The sequence below is a fragment of the Elgaria multicarinata genome, chromosome 17, assembly GCF_023053635.1.
Source record: "Elgaria multicarinata webbii isolate HBS135686 ecotype San Diego chromosome 17, rElgMul1.1.pri, whole genome shotgun sequence".
In the NCBI taxonomy this organism is placed as follows: Eukaryota; Metazoa; Chordata; class Lepidosauria; order Squamata; family Anguidae; genus Elgaria; species Elgaria multicarinata.
The window spans coordinates 24,927,643-24,951,455 of record NC_086187.1 but is presented as its reverse complement, the minus strand read 5'-3'; the positions used below and the strand labels follow the sequence as shown (position 1 = coordinate 24,951,455).

General features: G+C 43.8%; 1 protein-coding gene across 1 annotated transcript in view; it reads right to left on the bottom strand.

Moving 5' to 3' along the window:
• The window catches only part of MAD1L1 (mitotic arrest deficient 1 like 1), a 466,163-nt gene that overhangs the window by 233,501 nt on the left and 208,849 nt on the right, over positions 1-23,813 (bottom strand). The window contains exons 14-15 of the mRNA XM_063143631.1: positions 10,695-10,783; positions 240-330 (exon numbers count right to left, since the gene is read on the bottom strand). Coding sequence (XP_062999701.1) covers positions 240-330; positions 10,695-10,783 — 180 coding nt within the window. The remainder of the gene's footprint in view (positions 1-239; positions 331-10,694; positions 10,784-23,813) is intronic.

Here is a 23,813-nt window from a genome sequence, read left to right as displayed (position 1 = left end):
TTGTTCCTCTGAATGCAACAGTATCCACTTACCCAAATAACAGAAAAGAATTCCAATGTTACGGGGCAAAAAATATCTTCCTGAGAAACGCCCGTTGCAACGTCATTATGAAAAGCAGAAGAGTGTAGGATGAACTCAGCTTCTTGAACATTATTCCCCAGGTGGAAGACAGCAAATTCTGGACCAACAAACCCAACCAAAGCCTGTAGGCATCTTTATTCAGCTTCCTAAGTCCTTACCTGAAGGGCTATCTGTTCCAGCTTCATCTCCAGAGACTTGTTCTTCTCTTCTAACTGGCCCCGTTCAGTCTCCAGTTCCTCAATCTTTAATCTAGGAGGGGGAAATGACATACTGAAATCCTTAATATTCTTACCTTTGCTACAATTAGGCTCATCGGTGAGAGGCAACCATAAAGAGATATTGTGAGTAATGTGTATCACATGTGGCCAGAGGACATTTCCAGCCTTGGGTCAATAGAGGACTTCTCCCCCACCCTGACTTCTCCCATCTCTGCCTCAAGTTTCTTGAACCGGCAAGAGGTAAGCAAGGTGTGGATCTCCTTGTAGAAGTCCCACACAAGTTCTTGCTCCCCTCTCAAGAGCCATAATATATTGAAGAAGTCATTGACCCTTCCCATGGGACAGATCACCCATGAAAATCTCTCAATTTTGCCTCCTGTCAATAACTATTTCAACTGCTTAGAAGTTAAGAGAGGTGGGTCCTTTGTCTATAAGCCCACACTCTAAAACCAGCTTTCCCAAACGTGGTGTCCTCCAGCTGTCCAGGACTACAGTTCCCACAACCAGCACTAGCACCAGGCTGGGGAATGTTGGTCTAATCTACCTTAGCAGCCAGCTTGCCTCCCGTTTTTTGCAGCTTCCAGATATGGGAGGCAGATTGGCTACTAGGAGGGTAAACTAAACAACAGAAACTTGGAACAGGATTCCTTGTGTGTTTAAGTGTATTTAAGCACATGTTCAGTTGTTGTTGTTGCTGTTGTTGTTTAAATGGGATTGAAAATCCCATTTTAACCCGCAAAGCCTGTTTGCCAGCGAAGTCGGGTTAAGCAAGCTTTCTGGGAGAGCCGAGCAAGATTTTCTAGCTATAACTTCATGAAAAATCAGTCATCTGAATCGCTAGATGGTTTATATTTTTACTGTACCACTTTTGGCAGAAAAGTTGTGTTGCTTCCAAACCACAAGAGAGCCACTTTCACCCCTTCCATGGCAAGAATAATCAAACCGGGAGAGGGGGGATTTCTCAAGGACGTCTTGGCCTTGTCCCTCCACATCTGGAAGGAAAGGCCCCTCCCCATACTTGCTGGAGATTTGTGTTTAGTGCTTAATTTCTAAAATTATATAGCGTTCACAACAACACAAGAAGAGCACTGCTAGGTGAAGCAAAACACTTCTCTAGTCCAGCGTCCTGTTTCCAGCAGGGGCCAACCAGATGCCTCTGAGAAGCCCACAAGCAGAACATGAGCACAATAGAACCGACCCACTCACGTTCCCCAGCAACTGGTAACCAGGTGCAGGTTACCTCTGATCCAAAAGGTACCATACTGCATCATGAGTAACTGCCTTTGCTACTCATGTCCTCCGTGAATTTGCTTAATATGCTTTCAGAATCATCTGTTAGTGGTCACCACCGTATCTTGGGGTAGCAAATTCCATTTGTTAAGTGTGCAAAGAACCATATCTTTTTGTCTGCCCTGTATTTCCCACCATTCTGCTGCCTTTGATGACCCTGGGTTTTTTCTAATCCCCTTTAAAGCCATCAAAGTTGGTGGCCATCACCACATCTTGTGACAAGGGATCCCATAGTTTAACTATTTATTTATTGTTGCATTTATATCCCACCTTTTTTTCCTCCAAAGAACCCAAGGTGGCGTACATAATCCTCCTCCTATCCATGTTATCCTCACAACAACAAACCTGTGAGGTAGGTTGGGCTGAGAGTCTGCGACTGGCCCAAAGTCACCCAGTCGGTTTCCATGGCCAAGTGGGGACTAGAACCCGGATCTCCTGATTCCCAGTCCGACACTTTAGCCACTACACCACACTGGCTCTACGTTCAATGTGAATAAATACATCTTCTTCTCTATTATGAAACTCCTACCACTCAGCTTCAGGGGATGAGCCCTGGTTGTAGTACTATGAGAAACAGAGGTTAACATTTCCCTACCTGCTTCTTCCAGAGCATGCATAATTTTATGCACTTCTACGATGTCCCTGCTTCCTCACAGGTTTTCTAAGCTAAAACGCTCCAAACATCCTTTTTTATTTTATTTTCTATTTCACAGGGGAGTAGTTCCAGCCCCTTGATCATTTTTAGTGTATTTGTTTTCTACAACTTTTCCAGCTCTATTATTTCCTTTTTGGGGTGCAGTGACCTGACATCCCAAGTGCAGTTATATCAAGATAGGCTCTTATGACCAAGAGGCAACAGGCATTCTACACTGGCTCTGCTTTCTCCTTCACTATTATTTCATGTGTTCTAGGGCTAAGCAGAAGACATTGTATGACCAAGTACTGCAGTACTGTGGCTCAAATTATACTGCAGCTACATCACTGAAGACTACACAAAAAATTAATTATGAGGCACTTTTTTAAAAGGCCTCGACGGTTGAAAACATGAACAAGAATTTCAGCTGCGAAGATTGCTTCGGATCCCTTGAAGGCTTTTTCTGCAACAGATGTAATTGAAATTAAAATTATCCAGAAAAGCAGGCTCTGAAGGCATAAAAATGCAGCATTTCAAGGCACCTCCATGGCCCTCTGAGAGTGTTTTAGCTCGGAGGCAAGATCTCAGCCATGCTGCCTCTACTCCAAGCTGTGTATCTGTTTTTCTAGGAGTTTAGCCTCCTGAGATTTTCGTATATATATCACATTAAAGTATGTGTGGGGGAGATGTGGGCGGGGGAGGAAACCCACATCCGAATCTTACCATAAAGGATCATTTTATAAGAAGCAAGAAACCCACATGCAAGCAGTCCAAAGAAGAAAAAGAGGCTTCTCTCTTGGTGTTATTGCATATTGCTTACTACACAACATCAAAAGCCCTCTGGGTGGTGATAATGACCACCCCTTATTTCAGACCATGCAATGACTGAATATCCCTTCTTTCTGAAGTCTTAGATCTGGCAACCATGGTCCCAAGCAAGGTGATGAACTCTTCCTGATGTATAGCACCCTAGCCCTCAAGAGAGAAAATCTTCCAGCTTTTCTGTTCTCTATTCCACTTTGATCATCTATGTTAGGATCAAATTTCTTGACTGTATCCTCAGTGGTTACATTCTGAATAAGGTACGTGAACACCTCAGCTGCACTAACAGGTCCGTTGCCTAAGAGCACTGTGATTGGCTATTTGAGCTACTACCAGTGTGCTTTTCATAGGTCTCCAGTGCATGAACGCAGGAACCCTACCCACATGAATTTGTCCACCCAAGTCCTTGAACACATCTACCATGGAACCCAAACCATTGGAGAATATTCTGGATTGTGCTTTAGGGCATACTCTCAGTTAATCGATCCCAGATCTGTGTTTTTTTTAGGTTCGGCTGATTGCTCAAAGTTGTTTTTAGATTATGTTATCTTTGTATATATTGCCTGTTGTATGTTTTTATGGCTTTAAATTCCGTACAGAGTTTTTCTAATCTTTTAATTTTTTTGTAAGCCATCCAGAGAGCTTTGGCTATGGGTGGTATAGAAATAATAATAATAATAATAATAATAATAATAATAATAATAATGATGATGAAGAAAATGCAGATCATAAAATATACTGGGACAGAACAATTCATACTGACAAAACAATACCTTGCAACCGACCAGACATAACGGTCATAGACAAAAAAGAAAAATACACATACCTCAACAACATAGCAATACCGAATGACAAAAATGTTGTTGAAAAGGAAGAGGAAAAGGGAGGAAAATATACACCACTGGCTATGGAAGTCAAAGAACTATGGCAACAGGAAAAAGTTCATTATTATTCCATTAGTCGCATCAGTCACTGGCATCACATCAAAAAACTATACAGAAAACCTTCAGAAACTGGGCCTACCAAAATACATGTACACCAACATCCAGAAAGCAGTCATACTTAAAACACGCTCAATTGTCAGGAAATTCCTGAATCTGTAAAAGACAGCATGACTTGGCAATGACCGTCATGTCCGTCTAGAAAAACCACCATGGGCGAGAAAGAGATGATGATGATGATGATGATGATGATGATGACGACGACGACAACAACAACGATGACAGGGCACTATGGGGCTCCCCATAATTCTGCATGAACTGAGATTATGTCCTAGGCAACAGCCAATTCGTGCCTACAGCGTGTGTGTGTGTGTGTGTGTGTGTGTGTGTGTGTGTGTGTGAGTGAGAGTGTCGGTGGTCTTCAGCATCAACAGATCTCATTGCAGAGAAGCTAAAGTTACCCAAAACAGGCTGAAAAAACACTGTTGTTCACTGCTATATCACAAACATTTCAGTAGCCACAATCCAAGTAAACATCAGTCTTGCGAGAAATGCAGATGGTGGAAGAACGCTTGATATAATCTTCCGATTTGCAAACAGGCCTGTTTTTTTGTTTAAAATGCTGTGGCCAAACACAGGAGCACTGAACGGAACTGAGAGAGGAAAAGCAACAAGCCTGTATGCGGGGACAACACAGTGTTCCAAAGAGCAGCAAGATGGGGAGCAGAGCAGTGAAACTTCCAGCAAGTGTGACTAATAGACATTGGCATGAACATGACTTTCTTTCAAATTACGGAAACTCTACTCAGTCACTAAATCCATACACAACATTTAGGATTTACTCGAGTTGTTGTTTGAGAACAGCAGAAAGAAAAAGTTAAGATTTGTTCCAGCTGAAGAGGCCCCCTTTACCTGGTACTACAAAAGTCTTTAGTGATGTACGCACACCCACCATAAAACCAGCCCACCTGGTTTTCAGCAGCAGCAGCCAGGTACAACTTGTCACTCTGTAAATTTGGGCTTGGCAGTGCAACAAAACCAAATGCCGAATCGGCCCCTGGCCATTCAAGGATGGCAAAATACCGCTAATATGCTTTATGGGAGCCAGGGTTTAGGTGAGGGACCGACAGTGTTAATATTGCATTTGTCGTCTCCTCAGAAGTAATAATGTTGGAAGAGAATTTCACATTTAACGTTATAAAAGGTTTGATGAAAAGAGAGCTTTGTTCTCGTGAGGAAGGGGAGGGGGGGCAGAACAGATAAAGTCTTTCAAGCTTCCAAGGGAAATTTTACTTTCCATATTAAAGTAAAAAGGAGACAAAAGATTTTTTAAAAGCCCTCACGCACAGGACGTGAATACAGATTTGAGGGATTAACATGGGCGCCTTTGTCATCCCATTTCTGCATTTGTTTTTTTCAAAAGTGAGTGTTTAACCGCAAGGTCTACATGGAAGACACCAAAAGGCACAGGGTCCTTCTTACTTTTGAGCCTCTAATAAGGCTTCTTCAGGAATTCTTCGGCAGAGTGGTTTAAGTGAAAGGGGCCAGCCAGCTCCAGACAAGCAAGGAGCCTGGTGGCACCAGAGGTTAACGAAACATCAAGGCACATGACAAGAAATTGCGGCAGAAATAACGCTCTCTCAAGCCAGAGGAGATTTCTTTTCCCTCTTTCCAATTTGCAAGAGTTTGTGTTCTTTTTCCACCTGTTTTCTGCCAGAGCGAATTTGTGACGGAGCTGCGTGCAGCAAAGGAATGCAAACACAATGAATTGTCCCCCGGTGCGTCGGATCCTGTGGCCACAGCCTTCAGATTTAAGTGATTGGGATTGGCTGGAATGGTCCAACTTTACATTCATGCTTAGCAACTGAATAGCGCTTTCGTGCGTGCAGAATGCTTCTCATATATCTTCTCTCCGCAATCCTGATAACAACTCTGTAGGATAGGTCAGTGTTAGTTGCCCCGGGGACTGCAGTCAGCGCAGGACTGAAGGGAGGCTGCACGCCCCATCTCAGGAGGAACATCACACGGAGCAGAAGACCAGCCTGGTCCCATCCATTAGAGAACGGAAGAGCACTGCAGGGAGCTGGCTTCTCTTGTCTCTGTCACACACGAAATACTTAGCTACAAGTGACAATTGCCCTGAGACTGCAGAACTAACACATTCTGACATCAGCCAGGGGACCAAGAGGTGTGTGGGTGGGTGCTGTGTGAGAGAAGGCGAAGAGGTTGTATTATCACAGCCTTTTGTAGGCCGCCCGGAGAATCATTGGATTGAAAGCCAGGATCTGATAAAGATGTATACATACAGCATTGCTAGTCTCACTGTGCAGTTTTGTGGAGGGCGGGGGATGAGATTGGAAGGCTAGTGGCTTGCCTAAAGCTGGTAGAGGCGAGGTTTGAATTAGGGACCACTTTGTTCATCGTTCAGCCTTTAAACCGCTATGCGTAGTGATTAAAAGAGACAAATAAAGCAGGCCACCCGAGACACAGGTGAGCAAGGAATCTTCCCTATCTGCCTTTCCTCCATATTTGTGCTCCGGCTGAACAGGAGCATCCAATTGGGTACCCGAAATTCAGGCATGTGTGTCACTCAATTCTTTTCTTCTGGTGGTGAAATAAGAAGAGCAAAAGTATCCCTGCCTCGCGTCCAAACTTCTGCGATCTTTAGGGCCAAAGCAAAAATCTGTAAATCTGTAGCTGGCAGCTCCGTTTTTTTCCTTCTTTATTTGACTATAGAGTTGACTGCCAATCAAATGATTCTGAAAGAACCCCCTCCCCCCAAAAACAAAAATACATGAAATATGATTGAATATTTTCCTAGGTGCTCAGGTTACTCAAGAGGTCACTGGAGACAGGGTTTTGTTGCAAGTGGCATTTGTGAACTATGCCTCTCTTCAAGGTAGAGGGCGAAAGGAGGGAGAGGAGCGAAGGGGACAAATCGTTTCCTTTTGACTCTCTGAAGGCATCAGCTATGCCATCAAGCCCTGGAGTACATGAAATTCCTACTGTCCTTGACGTTGTTGCCTAACGAATGGCAAATGCTGCTCAATGGAGATAAACACTGAGTAATGGGCTTTGGAGGGGGAAATAAAGAGACTGGAGATCGTCTTGCATGGGGAAGATGCCGTAGTCCATACTAAAAGATCTGGAAAGTCATGGGGAGAAATATGTATTCCGAATCCCTCCAGCTCCCAGAGGCCAAGAACAGAAGCCTGGTTCTACTGATAGAGCAGCACCATATCAATCAGAGGAAGAGGTAAACATGTTGCTCGCAGAATCTTTGAACTTTTGGGTGGTGTTGTGCATACCATGTTTGAGAAAGGAAGGGGAAATGTAGACCCTCTTTGCTTTCTTTAATATTCTAAGGGTGCAAATCCTACGCATATTTAGACAGAAATAAGTCTTATTTCTGTCTAAACATGCACAGGATCGTGCCCCAAGCTTCATTTTTTTAGAGGGCGAGAAGGCAGGTCATTTACAAATATTGATTGCTGATAGGGCAATACAGGAAGACAGATGGGACACGGCCTCATATAGCGTCAAACCATTTCAGTGATATTAGCTCAATTATCTCTGCAATAGGGTGGGGAACCTGTGTTGATGAACTATCACCTCCATCACCCGTAACCATTGGTCAGGCTGGCTGGGGCTGATGGGGACTGGAGTCCAACATCATCTGGATGGGTAAAGCTATGCGCAACTCCACAGAGAAGTTCAGAAATTCTGCAAGCAACACGCTTACCTCTTCTTCTGACTGAACCTGCTCCTAAAACTTCACTGCCCGTGTTCACATCTGTCATTCTATTTATTTATTTATTTAACCATCTGTATCCTGCCCTATATCACGAGGTTCTCAGTGCCAAATGTCCAAACTTTGCACAGTCCAAATACTGCAATTTGCACAACCCAGATACCGAAATTTGCACTATTCAATTGTGCAACCTCCCCAACTTTACAGTTGCGCCGTTGTTCTGCTAAAAGAATTCAACTGGCGTTGTTCTGGCATGCCAGGGTAAACACACTCATTGATATCAGTCCCATGGCAGAGCTGAGTTATCAGTACCAAACGTTCACTTGAGTCAGCTTATAACGAGAGGAGTGGTAGAAATGAAGAATGACCTCTAAATACATAGTAGATCGATCGATCGATCGATTGATTGATCTCCGGCCAATGTATCCCACAGCTATAAAGCAAAGCAGAGATGGTCTCTGTGTCTGGTTTTGAAGCTGTGCTCTACTGGGACGACCGAGCACAACGCAGCGCCCGTTTTTGCCGGATTGTTCGTCTTTCATTTAAAACCGACTGAAACCTTGCGCTGCTCGCCTAGAGCACATTATACATTAAGAATAACTTTTCCAAATGCAATCAGCTACAAGGGCAAAATGTGTAGTTTTAGGGGGTTTTGTTTCTTTTCTTTTCTTTTTTTCTTCTCCAAAATCTTTCATTCATGCCTTCAGAGAAAAGCAGTCCTTTAAAAATAGCAACACGGAAAGCATAAAGAATTAAGAGCGAAGGAAACCGGGACCAAAGTTCCCCATCATCTCAGAATGCAAATGTAAGTCATCACAGATCTATTGGGCTTTGTCACAGGTTCTTTTTTTTTCTTAAATTAAAGCAACTATGTGTCCAAATGTTTTGTTGCTGCTGCTGTTCAGTTATTGGTATACCTGTCTTGGAAAGGGAGCTGTAGAAGCTTTAATAACAGAATCAAGGGTTATCTAGTTGTACCTTTGCTTTTATAAGGGCTTCTCTACCCTCCGCTGGAAGGCTGTTTTATAACTTCTCTCTTATTCAATCACAACATGTATACCTCTGCCATCTGCAACAGCACACTAGGGGGACTATTTTTTTCTGCTGGAAGCACATCAGTGTCAAAAAGGAAAAAGGAAAAAGGAAAGACAGATTCCAAGCCCATTCCTACACGGATGCCGACAGATCCCCTGTTTAAAAGGCAGGCAGCGAGTAAAAATCAAAAAAACAAACAGTCAGGCTGGTTCCACAGAGAGGGAAGTAAATGCAAGGAATAAGCGATGAAGAAGCCACAGCAATGTACAGGAGAGTGAAGGGGTGGGTGGGGGAGAGATGTGACCCAAACAGCAAATAGAAAAGAAAATCACAACCACATCTGCTGGACAGCAGGTTGGGATAGGCTGAAATATAGTGTAAGCATTAAAAGCCTCTAAACAGGTCTCAGAAACCCTTTTTAGGATTCAGAAAGGATCCTAGTTCAAAATATGGCAGCCAGGTTGGTCACCGGTACATAGAGGAGTGACCACATTACACCAGTCTTAAAATCTCTTCACTGGCTGCCAATTAGTTTCCAGGCGAAGTATAAAGTGTTGGTCATTACCTTTAAAGCCCTACATGGTTTGGGTCCAGGCTACCTGCAGGGTCGCCTTCTCCCGTACAATCTGCCCCACACACTCAGGTCCTCTGGGAAGAATCTACTTCAGTCAGCAAAGACTAGACTGGCAGCCATTACCCAGAGGACCTTCTCTTCTGCTGCTCCTAGACTGTGGAATAGCCTGCCGGAGGAGACTCGTCCCCCATGCTTAGCATCTATATGACACTACTGGAGGAGGTCATCTAGGGGGTTGGGCCTCAGCATTATGCTGCTGAAACACAGCTCTGGATCTCTTTTTCAACTGATGCCAAGGAGGTTGTGAAAGTCCCAAACTAATGCTTAGATTCAGTGATGGATTGGATGTGGACTAACAAATTGAAACTCAATCTAAACAAAGTGAAGGCTCTGCTTGGTCAGTACACAAACCAATCCAGGATTGGGAATACAGGGTTTTGCACTCTTTCTAAAGAATCAAGTAGGAGAGCTTCTGGACATGACATTGCTCTTGGAGATTCAGTTGGCTGCTGTGATCAGAAGCATCTTTGCCCAGCTTCAGCCAATGTGCCCACCATGCCCCTTCTTGGAGAAGGTGGATCTCATCCACGCCTTAATCATGTCCTGTTTAAATTACTGCAATGCGGGGCTGGCTTCAAAGAGCTTTCAGAAAGTGCATCTAATGAGGCAGCTAGACTGCTTTCTAGGGTGTGCTTTGTAGACGATATAACAGTCTTCTACCAACTACCCAGGCTTTCACATTGGTTTCTCGGCTCAATTTAATGTGCTAGTTCTTACTCAAAAAGCCCTAAAAGGTTTGGGGCCAGGATATCTGGAAAATCACCCCTCCCATGTCAACCTGCCCAGACTTCACAACATTCCTTAGAGGCCCTATGATATGTTCCACCATCAAGAGAAGTTTGGTTGATGAAGACACAGGGCAGGGCCTTTTCTGTGACAGCACCCTAGTTGTGGACCTCCCTTGGGAGATCGGCTTGCTTAGCTTTAGGCTGGCTTGGGGCAGAAAGGCAAGTTATACATATTTTAAATGAATGGACAAGCAAATAAACAAAAACAAGTGCCTTTTTAATCACTAGAAATACAAAGGAGAGCCATGGTGCCTGAACAGCCTATAGGTTGGCAAACTCTTCAAGGGTTCTCTGCTCTTTGCTCACTTTCCACTTGCCAATTAGTCAGGAGAGAAATTTTAATCTGTGATTAAAGTTTAGTTAATTAATCACACCGATTAAAGCTCACAACCCTATCAGCAAGGAATTTTATTTCTTCTTAGAAGACAAATTTCCTAATTAGAAGAGCTTAGCCCCGTCCCTTCTCCCCAGCAGCATAGAGGAGAGGAGAGGATGCTCACCTCAGCGCATTCACCTCCTCTCCAGCGATGAAGATGCTTGGATCTGTGGTCGATGCCTGGCTCTTCAGCATCTGTAGCTCTACCTCCAGCTGCAAAATAAGTACAAATGATACAAGTTTGGGTTTGGGTTTTCCCCATCATCCTTCGACGTCTCCCCAGATCACAGCTACATTATCGGAAGTATACATATATGCAAGAGAGAAGACAGTTTGATGGCAATCACAAAACTAAAAGGGAAATTGTACCAATAAGGAGTGAGTCTGAAATTTGAATAAGCACCATCTCCTGGTAGAGTAAGCACCATCACGTGGCAGGCAGAAGACACTTTCCTGGTGTTATTGTACAGCGTGGGCGCAAAAGAGACAAGCTCTGGTGCTTAGAGAATTCGTATAAAATATTTTTTTATTTGTATCCAAAGGTGCTCAACATTTCAGACAGGGAGTCCTTCATCAGGAGCTAAAACAATTCAAAATAAACAAGTTAAAAGAGGAAAGAGGAACAACCCCCAGAAATTTAGGCCTTTGCTAGACCAGGCTATATCCCGGGGGTGATACCCGGGATCGTCCCTGTGCGTCCAGATGATGCACAGGGGATCCCTGGATCAGGCAGGGGTCAACCCTGCCTGGCCCTAGAATATTAGCCTAGTCTTTGGCCCTGGTTTTTCACAGCCTTGGGCTAAGCCCGAGACTGCGAGCGTGTGGCCCGTTCTGCGGCTTTTCCCGGCTCCGCGCAATTACTTGCGCGGAGCTGGGAGAAGCCGCGCACGGGGCGCACCACTCCCCAGGAGCGCTGCGCCCATTGGGGGCAGGGTGGGGGGACCAAGAAAATCCAGTTAATTTTTTTTTAAAAAAAAAAAAAACCTTACCTGAGCACATGAGCGTTCGTGCGCATCGCCCCTTTAAAAAATTTAAAAATGGCGGACGCGACGGCTCTCTCGAGCTCGTCGCTCTTGATGTCTGGACTACCACAACAGCCCACAATAGTTGCATCGCGGGCTCTCCCCTCCTCCGGCGCGGATTTAACGGTAGGTCTAGCAAAGGCCTAAGTTACATTCTTTGAAAAATTGTTTTGGGAAACACAACTGTTCTTGTATATAAGATTTGTTGTTACCAGAAAATTGCATGGGAAATTTCCAGCCTTTATACCTTGTCAAGGGTAGATATTGTAGCTTGTTATTCATAATGAACAGATATTACAGTTCAAAAGTCAGGTACAAAGGCTGGGATTCTTTCATGCAATTTTCTGATAACAACAAATCTTATATACAAGAATAGTTGTGATTCACAAAACGATTTTTCAAAGAATGTAACTTAGTTTTTGGGTGTTGTTCCTCTTTTCTCTTTTCTCTTTTAACTTGTTTATTTTGAATTGTTATACCTCCTGATGAAGGACTCCCTGTCCGAAACGTTGAGCACCTTTGGATACAAATTAAAAAATATATATTTGAATTTCCTAAGTACCAGAGCTTGCCTCTTTTGTGCTCACACTATTTGGTGCATTTTTTCCCTCACAGACACACCCTTATTGTGTAGCATCAGAAAATAACAGACGGCCACACACTACACTATTGGATAACAAGAGGAGAAGGATTTGCTCAGAACGTAATTTATCTCAAGCTTAATTTATCCCATTAGTGTCTCTTCCAGGGATTGCAAGATCTATGCTGTGTCAAGACCGGCGGCATCGTTAGCCACAATAAAAACAGATAACCAGAGGCCCTCAAACTGGTGCTGCACTGAAATAAAATGTCCTGTTTCCTAGGCATGGGTGGGGCCCACCAAACTGCTCCATCTCTCTTCCCTTGTGACCGTAAAGGGAGAGCCAGGCATTACGGCACAGTTCCAGCTACTGAAGGATTAAGCTCTAAAGCAGCCTTCCTCAACCTGGGGTGCTCCGGATGTGTTGGACTACAACTTCCATTCTGGGAGATGCAGTCCAACACATCCGGAGCGCCCCAGGTTGAGGAAGGCTGCTCTAAAGGAACTTCTTCTGCCTGCCCTGATAGGTGGGCATGTTTTGGCTTGCCCAAATATTACACTCGGTTTTAGGACATGCGTATTAAAATGTTAAGCGATCTTTCAACCCCATTCCATCCTCTCATCCCAGCCAGGTCTTTGCACAGATGTAGTCTTTCTGCAGGTATGTCTTTACTACTTCTTTTACCCTCTGTTTCCATCTGCCATCTCTTTAAAAAATATACGGAGTAAAATGAAGCACTTCCTGCACACCTAGGAAAATAACGAGCATGCACTGCCCTAATTAGAGATGCAAACCAAAAACACACACCGGTCTCGGTCTTCGGCACCAGGGGAGATGAGGCATTAGCATACAGTATCCTTCAACTCTACTGACGAGACTCACATGGAATCCTAATTCCATACCGTAAGTTTGGGTCCAAGTGCAGCCAGATTGTACTAATATTTTTGGCTACATTAGACAAGGCAAGAACGACAGGTGGGAAAAGGGGAACTTGTTGATAACTGAACAAGCGAGTCTAGGAGAAGCAAGTAGTCAGAAATGGAACTGCAGTCGTACGTTGGATGCTTACACGAGACAGATACAGAAGACATGGAGACGTTACCGGTAGAGCATACAGTGCAGAAAAGGAACATCACTAAGGATCCCTTCTGTCATCTAAACACACACGGGCGAAAGGTTTGGGGGGAAGGTTAAGGACTGCCTTCACCCACACAATCCTGTCCATTTGTTAAGATTTCAAAGACTCTCCTCATCTGCCTGCCAACAACATCGATTATGGTGCCAGGCATGAGGGATAGGGTCTTCTAGGTTTCACAAAGCATGAATGCAATGTGTAGTGTTGACAAAAATTCAGTGCACTTCATAGGAGTGCTATTCATTATAATCAGTGTGTGCTAACTGTGAGTGCAATGTGGTTGAGCTCATATGTGTTATGAGCTAGCTTGAGAGGCAACGTGTGTTCTTGCAACTGGGACAAGATTGGAGATCGCTGCAGGTGGGCTACTTAGTTCCATGAAAAACTCCTTTACTCAGAAAGGGATAGTTCTACAGCTGGGTGGTTTTGAAGTCAGCAGTAAACCTGGCTGGGTTAGGCAGAGGCCCTCCTGGGGTTAAGGACAGGATCCATGCCGGGGTGTGAAGCTCCTGTTTAAATCAAGATGTTTCTTTGAGATAAGAAACTAGAACTAATGTGAGTTAGAATGTTGTAAATAGTGAGATGTTGAGCAATAAGTATATATTTATATATTTGAGCAATAAATATATATTTTGTAGTGCCACTCTGTATTGCCTGGATTGAGGATACCTCAGGGATCACAACACATACATTATTCTTGAAGCCTCAAACACTCAGCTAGGATTTATAAATCTGTTGTTGAGTGGGGTCTTACCATATAGCTACTTGGTCGGGCAAACCTGTTCAGCTAAGGGAAACAGCCTAGTTAGATGGAATGGGAATATTTCACCCATCTAATATGGAGTTCCCTTCTAAATGATCCACACATGGGCCTCTCCAGTGCAGGCCTTGAAAATGTGCCTGTTCTGGGTCACATTGTCCTGACTGTACTGCTGGCTTTGTGTATTTTACAAAAATCTCTGTGGATTGGCTTAGGCTTACCATACAAGCTGTTCTCTTAAACTGCACACTGTGGTCAGGTCTGACCATTTTCATGTGTCTTAAAGCATGTAATGTTTTGTGAAGGCTATGCCCTAAAAGGCAGACTCAAAATGCTAAACCAACAAACCAACAACGGGGGTTTCAGGATATTTCAGCCAAAATCTAACCTCTGGTTGCTTTCTAAATCCAGACACAATGATATTGGGGGGGGGGCGGGGGTGCACCTGCATCCTCACATTGGGGGAAGGAAAGTTAATTCGCATTGGCCAGCCGATAAGATTATCACAGTAGGAAATGTTTCCCTCAATTTTCTGATTACCGCACTTCTCTCTTTCCTAGCATAGCCGGTCACAGATGGCCAGGATAAAGCAGGTGTGCTAGATAATTCCAGGGCCGTGAATTCCACGGCACCAGGAGGGCCAGGCAGGGAACGTTCAATTCCATCCCACCCTTCTAGCACAAAGCCATTTATTATATGCTTTGCCTTCCCATTCCTCCGAAGGATGCAATGAGGTTTGTTATTATAGTTTTGTGCTGCTCTCTGGTCGGTGTGAGGACAGCACCCGAAGATGCAGCGCCAGTAAATAGGCTATTTATCATTGGCTAAGCAGCCTCAGCCTTGAGTCCAACTGCCACCTGCTCTCTTGACATGAGCAGATAAATTGCTGCTGGCTCCTTTTAGAGGAAAAAGGAAAGGGTTAGTAATAGCTTGTGCTGTGGCTTGCGATTGTGTGTTTATAGTAGAAGGGCAGGGGGTATTATGAAAGTGTACATGCATGTACGTACGAGAAAGAACAGTCTGTATGCATGCGAGTGCCGGAGGAAAACGTATTAGCATTAGTGCTCTTTAACGGAAGTAAAGAAGGAGACAAGCTGGAGCGTGTTCAGAGGAAGGCAACCAGGATGATCTGGAAACAAAGCTCTATGAGGAGAGATTGAAAGAACTGGGCATGTTTAGCCTGGAGAAGAGAAGATTGAGGGGAGACATGATAGCACTCTTCAAATACTTAAAAGGTTGTCACACAGAGGAGGGCCAGGATCTCTTCTCGATCCTCCTAGAGTGCAGGACACAGAATAATGGGCTGAAGTTACAGGAGTCAGATTCCGGCTGGACATCAGGAAAAACTTCCTGACTGTTAGAGCAGTACGACAATGGAACCCATGACCTAGGGAGGTCGTGGGCTCTTCCACACTAGAAGCCTTCAAGAGGCAGCTGGACAACCATCTGTCATGGATGCTTTGAGGTGGATTCCTACATTGAGCAGGGGGTTGGACTCGATGGCCTTGTAGGCCCCTTCCAACTCTACTATTCTACGATTCTATGATTCTAATACAGTTGAAATTCCCACCTTCTTCTAGATGTGGCAAAAAGGCAGCAGGCTTCTCAGTTTAAAAGCAAACTGGCCTAAAGGGGTTATTATATACAGAACTGTTTTACAAATGGAAGTCTTCACGGGGAATTGGTATTAAATTTGAACATGAAAGCACCAGTTGATCATTTACAGAATTACACCTTTGGACAAATTAGAAGCCGACCACGATGAACGACTTGCCAATCTCACTGACTGAATGAACCGCTTGACGGCGCTGCGCTGCTCAGGACCAGCCCCGCTTCTAACTGCTGCAATGAAAAACGGTTGTAGAGAGTCCATCCTTCACATCGGCCAAGGCCCTTATATGACATAACTAAGGGCACATCCATGCGTCATGTCAAAAGCTTTGATGCATGCGTAAAACTAAAGCAAGAATAAGCGTTTTGACCAAGCAGCACCGTTTTCGGAATGTGCCGGGAAATTCTTGAGTAGGCCTCACCAAGCTAGTTACACCATATACTGATATTTTCCATTCTCTCTCCAGCTGAAGAAATTCCAAACATCTAGAGCCTGAACATTGCTTTCCTTATAGTTTCTGTTCCAACAACTGAACCCATGAGGGCCCTGAGAGAGAAAACACAGTCTCCTGGTTTGGATTTGAGAATGGCTGTCAATAGCTCCAGCCTGGTCTCGTCATACTCATTTAAGATAGTCGCCATTAAGGTATGGCTTCAGGGGAGAGACACTGTTCCATCAAGGGTGAGCTCTTCCACCTGCCTCTGTTACTGGGGGTAGCGCATAGCTACCAGGACTAGTAGCCATTGATAGCCTTCTCCTCCAGGAATTTATCTAACCCCCTTTTAAAACCATCTGCACTGGTGACTGTGGAGATATCCACCTTTCTGTCCCTTAGGTATGTCTGGAGTTTGTATGTCTAGCGAGTGCGGAATGTTTGACTGAGTGGGTGTGGCTAGTGATGCAGCGAAAGAGGGGGCAGGAGGAGTATAAATTGGTTGGTTCAGGGGATTGTGAGTTTAGTTTGGTTTTAGTTTTGAGGTTCGGTTTTAGTCTGGGAGTTTTACTCTGGCTTGTGCTTCGTGAGAGTGGTTGGTGTGAGGAGTGAGAAGAGATAGAATTTTAAGGGACTTGGGGTTGTTGTTTTAAATATAAAAATATGCAGGTTTGAGCTAAATTGAAATACTAAAGTTTTGTTAAATTTCAATAAACTTTACTTTGTGTTCAGCTCGGATTTATTACCTGCTATGTTACACAGTGTAAAAACATCTAACATACACCTGCAGTTCAGTACCTCAACAATAGAACCTATTTGCCAAAACCCTTTACGTTGTTCCCTCACATATAGGGGAAAGGTTGTGTTGTTTTTACCCTTTCCTCAGGCTTTTCAAGAGGTGGCGCTTGGCTTGGGAAGGGTGTGTTAGGCAAGGCCTTCTGGGTGAGGTTGGTGCCATGGCAGTGGCCATCACTACATCTTGTGGTAGCAAATTCCATTGTTAAACTATGTGTTCTGTGATGAAGTTCTTCCTTTTATCTGCCCTGAATCTCCGACTAATCAGCTTCATGGGATGACCGCATTGGCTTCTAGTATTTTGAAGGGGGGGGGATGTCTCCCCATGATCTTATGTTCTTCTTTGATGTGCCTGGATCGCTAGTAAGAAGGGGAGAACCAAAACTGGCATCCTGGGATGTATAGGCAGACACAGAATGTCAACACTCATGAAGGAAGTAGTGACAGAAGCTGAGGGCAATAGTTAGGTCTGCGAAGAACCAAGCTATTAGCAGATGGTGAGAAGCAAGGCCCATGATCAGGGACAGAGGCTAAAAGGGCTTTGTAGTGGCAGGAAGTTTAAGTTTTTTGGTAGAGGAACAGCTTTAGCCAGAAGAAACTGTGGATAAAGTGAGGACAGAGTGATCCGTAACACCTTCTGATGACTTATACGCAAGCTGCTAGCTTTCTAGCAAACTGATGAAATAATGGCAGAGGATATTCACAGACTATTTCACCCCTTATCTACTTCCACACTCTGGTAATTTCTAGTGACCCACTAAACTTCACAAGGGGTGCTCTGTGAATTTATCTAATCCCTGGTTTTGAGCTTAGTTATAGTATTGGCGGCAAGTGAGATTCCTCATACCATTGTGTGCTCCCCTGTCTACAATATCTTTCATTAGATGACCTGAATTACACTGTATTAAAGGTGTGTAAGAGCCACTCATTTCTAGAATTGAAATTACATGCTGCATTGAAGGTGTGTAAGATCCATTCATTTCTAGAGGCATTAAGATGGATTTAATATGCGTTACTGTTCCTAATTATTTTTCCTGCCCCATTTGCTTTCTTTCTTTTTTTTTGCATCTAGTGCTTCCAGGGTACTATGCACAATGTCTCCACAGCATTTCTTGAACAGTAATACCTAATCTAAATTTGGGGGGTAAAACTGGGGTTATTTTATCCAATAGGAACCATTTTGTTCCTAACAACAGTGAATTTCATCAGCCAGTTTGCCGCACAATGGACAAGTGCTATGAGATTGTCTAGCGCTCCGGTCTGCTTTTAAAGTAACTATCTTAAATAGCTTGATCTCACTGTTTAACCTGTTTTTATTAATAAACATGTTAAAAACAGGTCTGAAAATGCACGGGCCCTCTATTTGTGAGAATTTAGCATTCCAGGTCAACCTCTATTTCTTTTCTTTTAACCATTTGCTAAACCTCCGAAAGCCATTAAAAGCAGAACCCTTTGGCTGGGTGCACCAGAAATACTCCTCCCCGTCCAACACATATTTTGACAGTAGCTTAGAACATCTTTAAAGGCCCTGCAACAGTAAAACAACAGAATAATTGCTTTCTCTTGCTCTTGTGCTCCCTGTGCCTCAGCTGTGGAACTTAACCCTGGGATGCAGAGGGTTGCAGCCTTAGGACATACAGGGAGATGGACACCGGGAAGGCAGAACAACTCTGTTGCATGTACGCACACCCATAAATGCACGTGTGCTTAACTGCAATGGAGTTTCAATTATAATGACATTATCTTACAATGAAGCACTTTCAACAGTGTGTTCAGAGGTGTGCATTTATTTCTTACATTTCTATACCGTCCAAAAGCCAAAGCTCTCTGGGTAATTCACAAATACATTCATGGTTAACTTGCTTTAGCTGTGTGTGCGCAAGACAGTTTAGCTTGAATTTCTCACTAGAGATGTGAAGGCCCGGAAAAAAACCGGGGAAATTCAGAAAAAAACCCAGGTTTTTTTCCAATTTTTCCAAAGCCTTTTTGGGGGGGGTTTCCAAAAAATTGGAAAAAATGAAGAAAAAACAGATTACGGGATGTTTTATTTTAGCATGATGAATAAAATGTTTAAGACAAGGTGTTCAGATATTTACTTCCCCAAATGATTTCTAAAAACTGTACAGTATCCGATTATTACAATGTCTGTGCACCAAGGACAAGCAAGTCCTAGGTTGCAAACTGAGACTACAACTCTCAAATGCAAGAGCAAGATGCATTTCTGCCTCTAGGGGGCAGCACTTCCATGGAAGCAGAGACTGAAATTAATACTGATAGCTATAGGTCAGAAAATTAGTCTGATTAAATTTCATGCATATTCATTGAATCTTGGTGTGTCGTTCCCCTCCCCCCTTTTTTGTCAGTTCTTTTTATGGGAATGGAGGCTTTATGTCTTGACACTGGAGGACTAGCAGAGACATAAATTATTTCCTTTGTTACTAATGTTGGTGGTTTCTTCAGTTGTTGTTTTTCTAAAATTGTTTTTTTGCCTGCTCCTCATAAACTGGCAGAACCAAAGGTGTTCCTAACAGTTCAGGAGCTTGTAGCTCCATTTGTTACCAAAAAAAAGTTTAAAAAGTAAATTAAATTTGTAATAATTGTTTGAATACACTAGTTTTAATATACCAAATGTAATGATTTTATGCCAAACCAACTTGGACATAATTACATTTTATGTTCCTAAAGTAACAAAGTGACTTTCAATCTGTAAAAAGTGCTAATATTGCATTATTTCAATTTTCCCGAAAATTTCAATTTTTTTCCAACCCCCCCCCCCCCCCACGGAAAAAAACGTTTTTTTCCCATGGCTTCAAAACTTCCGGAAATTTTACATCTCTGTTTCTACATCACACATGCATACACACGTACCCCCCAACCTTTAAAGAGATGTCTCTCTTCAGTTACTTCATATGGGGTATCTGATTACTGGATGCGACAACTTTTGTCAACTTCGGAGTAAGTAACTGTAGTTCAGTTGCTATGTTCCTTGCCAGGGTTACTGGAAGAGAAATGTCCACAGCTAATACATAATTACTTAAAAATATATTCACTCTTTGTAGACATTAGCTTTCTTGTGCTTCACTTCACTGAGAGGAACCTTCCTGTAGCAATTAAAAGAAATGCCTACTAGGGGAAAGTGACAGAGTAGGACTTGAAGGGTTCTGATATGGTTACAGCCAATTAATGTGGATTTAGATGAATTTGCGAGTGACTTGGCGAGAGACTTGGAATTTGAGAGTGACTTGGCTCAGGTATCTCCTCTTGTGCCGTTGTGACTGGAATCAACAAATTGCTTTTGAGTGGCCTTGGTAATGCATTACAGGCCAAATGAGATGGGAGTACAGTCAAGGGAAGGAGAGAAAATCCATGTTCGCTCTTTTCTTATACAAGGAAAGGGGGCAAAGATAAATGCATATAGTTTGGCTTAGCCGTGAAGACCCTGGTGATGGGCTGTACTGCATACGTTCTGCAGGAAGGACCCAAGTTCCACTACTGAGGCCTCCAGTTAAAAGAAACTAACTGTAGGTGACATGGAAGACCTCGCTATTCACACAGTTATCAAATCTGTGGATGCAGGTGCAGAGCCCCTGAACCCAATCAGGATCCTGGTAGGGGCGCAAGGGGAACCTTGACTCTTTGTCCCCCACTGCAGTTCCAATCCAGATCGTATCCCCCTCCCCTGCCTGCTATTTACAAGGGGGGAGAATTTCTCCATTTGTGCCGATTGAAGCTTCCCCGCCCCAAATGCAAACAGGAGCAGTGGAGGTGGGGGGACCCCGATCAGGACCACAGATGGGAACAATGGGTTAACACCCCTCTACTCCTCTCACCAAGATCCTGATTGGGATTCACTGTTTGCTTTAAAAACTAAAGGATAACTTGCCCCGTTGACAATTGTCTTGGCAATCAAAAGGCATTTTGCCGAGTTTGGCCCTCAGGCTGGAACAATACTGGGCTAGAGGAGGGCCAGGATCTCTTCTCGGTGAGCCCAGAGTGAAAGACACAGAATAATGGGCTCAAGTTAGATGGGCTCAAGTTAGAAGCTAGATTCTGGCTGGACATCAAGAAAAACTTCTTGACTGTTAGAGCACTATGACAATGGCACCAATGACCTAGGGAGATGGTGGGCTCTCCCACACTAGAGGCCTTCAAGAGGCAACTGGACAACCATCTGTCAGGTAGGCTTTAATGTGGATTCCTTTAATGCAGGTGGTTGGACTCGGTCGCCTGATAGGCCCCTTCCAACTCTACTCTTCTATGATTCTACCCTGATCTGGTATGAGGCAGCTTCCTATGATCTTATGGCTCTTTGCTGTCATTCTCCAGCATAACCTAAATCATCCATGCTGCACTTTCTATAGGCAAGAAACTTTAAGGTCCCTTCCCCTGCCCATGCCATTGCCAACATCTCACATTGGCCACGGTTGCATCCCGAACAGCACCACACAGCATACAGTCTGCCAGGTTGCTGAGAGCAGCCCTCTCAGTTTTGCTAATATAGAGCCAATTACGGCTAATAAGCTGGTTGGTGAGCCAAAGCTGTAAGGATGCCTGAGATATGACGGATGTGAAGCACTGGTTGAAATGTGCTACAGCAACGTTTACTATTTACCCAAATTCCTGGCGCCCCGATTTTCCCCCTGCAACTGCAAGGCATTGTGGGTGCCCAACGTTTCGTATGGCGTTGTCTCTTCGCACTGGGGCCCATTGGTTGCCAGGTTCTGCCTTGAGTATCACAAAGCCCCACGGGGAGAAAAAAAGGCAGAAGAAGCAAAAACAGGATGCCAAGAGGAAAGAGCTCTTGGATCGGACGGACCAGTAAACGGCTGCCAAAGAATGTGCTGCAGAATTGCTGAATCTGATTATCGCAATAGCTGATACTCCCCCACCCCCACCCCCCGCACCTTTCTTATTTTATGAGAGAGTTTGACGATGGAAGAGGAGGAGGACAAACGTGGAACCAAATGCTTGAGGGATCACAGATCTTGCAGTTAGCAGTAACCAATGGATGCCTGGTGTTTTGACAAAGAGGAAAGGTTATGTGGGAAGGAATGATGCCTGCAGTCAGTGTGGGCTTCTTGATCAATCTGAAGCGGTTTTGTATTTTTATGGCTCCCAAGATGTGGGGAGGGGCTGCATATCACGGACCCTTGGAGGGGAGCAAAGGCCGCTAATGGGAAACACAGAAACTGCCTCCTAAGCAGAATCCTGGGGGGACAGGAGGAGGGAAGTGGGGGGCTGGTAGGGAGGGGGGCAGCTGCTGCAGGCAGGCAGTGGTGTCTGGTCCTCCTCCCTTGGCAGTTTATTCATTTGTAGCAAGCGCTTCTGGTAATTACGCCTCTTAATTTAGGAGAGCGAGTGGGAGAAAAGAATATAAATTCATGTATTAACTTTAGAGATTGAAAACGGGGAGCGCAAACCTTCTCTCCCAGAGATTATATTTGGAAATGAAATAGAGTGACATTTGGTATAAACTTGAAAAATTGCTCTCTTTTAAAAGCAACAGGAGGGGGAAACACACACACACACACACACACACACACACACACCACTGTGTTTGAGAGAAGCTGAAGTCAGCAGGTATGGTGCATGTCTCCAAGTATCTGTCTCATGCTATACATACATTATCAGTTGCTGTTTGCTGGAGGAAGCATTTAACCCTCTCGTCACACTATTATGGGAACTCTGGCATGTTGCTCCAAACCATTAACCCAGATTCTGAATCTGCCCAATTCAGTTTGTGGTGACGTCACTTTTAGGTATCTATGTGAGTGCGCATGTGCGTGGAAGCAGCGGTTCTGAATTTTTGGCAAGCAGGCCTTCCGCTAAACCATTCAGACGTGAGATCCTCTTAGCTAGAAGGATAAACCAAGGGCTTATGGTGAAGCTTGGGTGACCCTAGTGGAATATGGCTCAGTTCAATATTTCTGTGACAGTAACAGTAATCACATAATGAAGAGATCATGTGAATCGACCTCAACTGTATGCAATAATATGTTTTTCGACTCAAAATATAAATCAAGTGCCAGTGTGATAGATCACGCAAATCTTTCATATTTGTCCCAATTAAATGCCCCCAAGAGTATTCTGGATAAAAAGAATGAGATGCCAATAGCTTATTGTAATATAAACTGACCTCTTAGCATGAGAGTAGTTAAAAGTCATCTTATATTTGGGGTTTCCCAGATAGGAGACAGAAGTGCCAGGCCATCAGAAATTGACATTTGGTTCATTAGTAGTTGATGATGATTATAGAATCATAGAATCATAGAATAGCTCCGGCTATTGGGCGGTATAGAAATGTAATAAATAAATAAATAAACAAATAATAGTAGAGTTGGAACGGGCCTAAAAGGCAATCAAGTCCAACCCCCTGCTCAATGCAGGAATCTACCTCAAACCCCTCTGACAGATGGTTGTCCAGCTGCCTCTTCAATGCCTCTAGTGTGGGAGAGCCCACAACCTCCCTAGGTAACTGGTTCCATTGTCGTCCTGCTCTAACAGTCAGGAAGTTTTTCCTGATGTCCAGCTGGAATCTGGCTTCCTTTAACTTGAGCCCGTTATTCCGTGTCCTGCACTCTGGGAGGATCGAGAAGAGATCCTGGCCTTCCTCTGTGTGACAACCTTTCAAGTATTTGAAGAGTGCTATCATCTATCACACTGGCACTGAATTGATGATGATGATGATGATGATGATGAAAGGAATCCAAACAATAGGTGCTTGATTATGCAGTTGGGGCACCAAAAATTAGATTAATATTAGATGCCCATATTAGATTAATAGTTTTATTTATTTATTTATTTATTTATTTAAAACACTTGTATCCCACCCTATATCATTAGGATCTCAGGGCGGCGTACAGATATAAGCATACAGTATAAAACAATAAATATACACCGCTAAA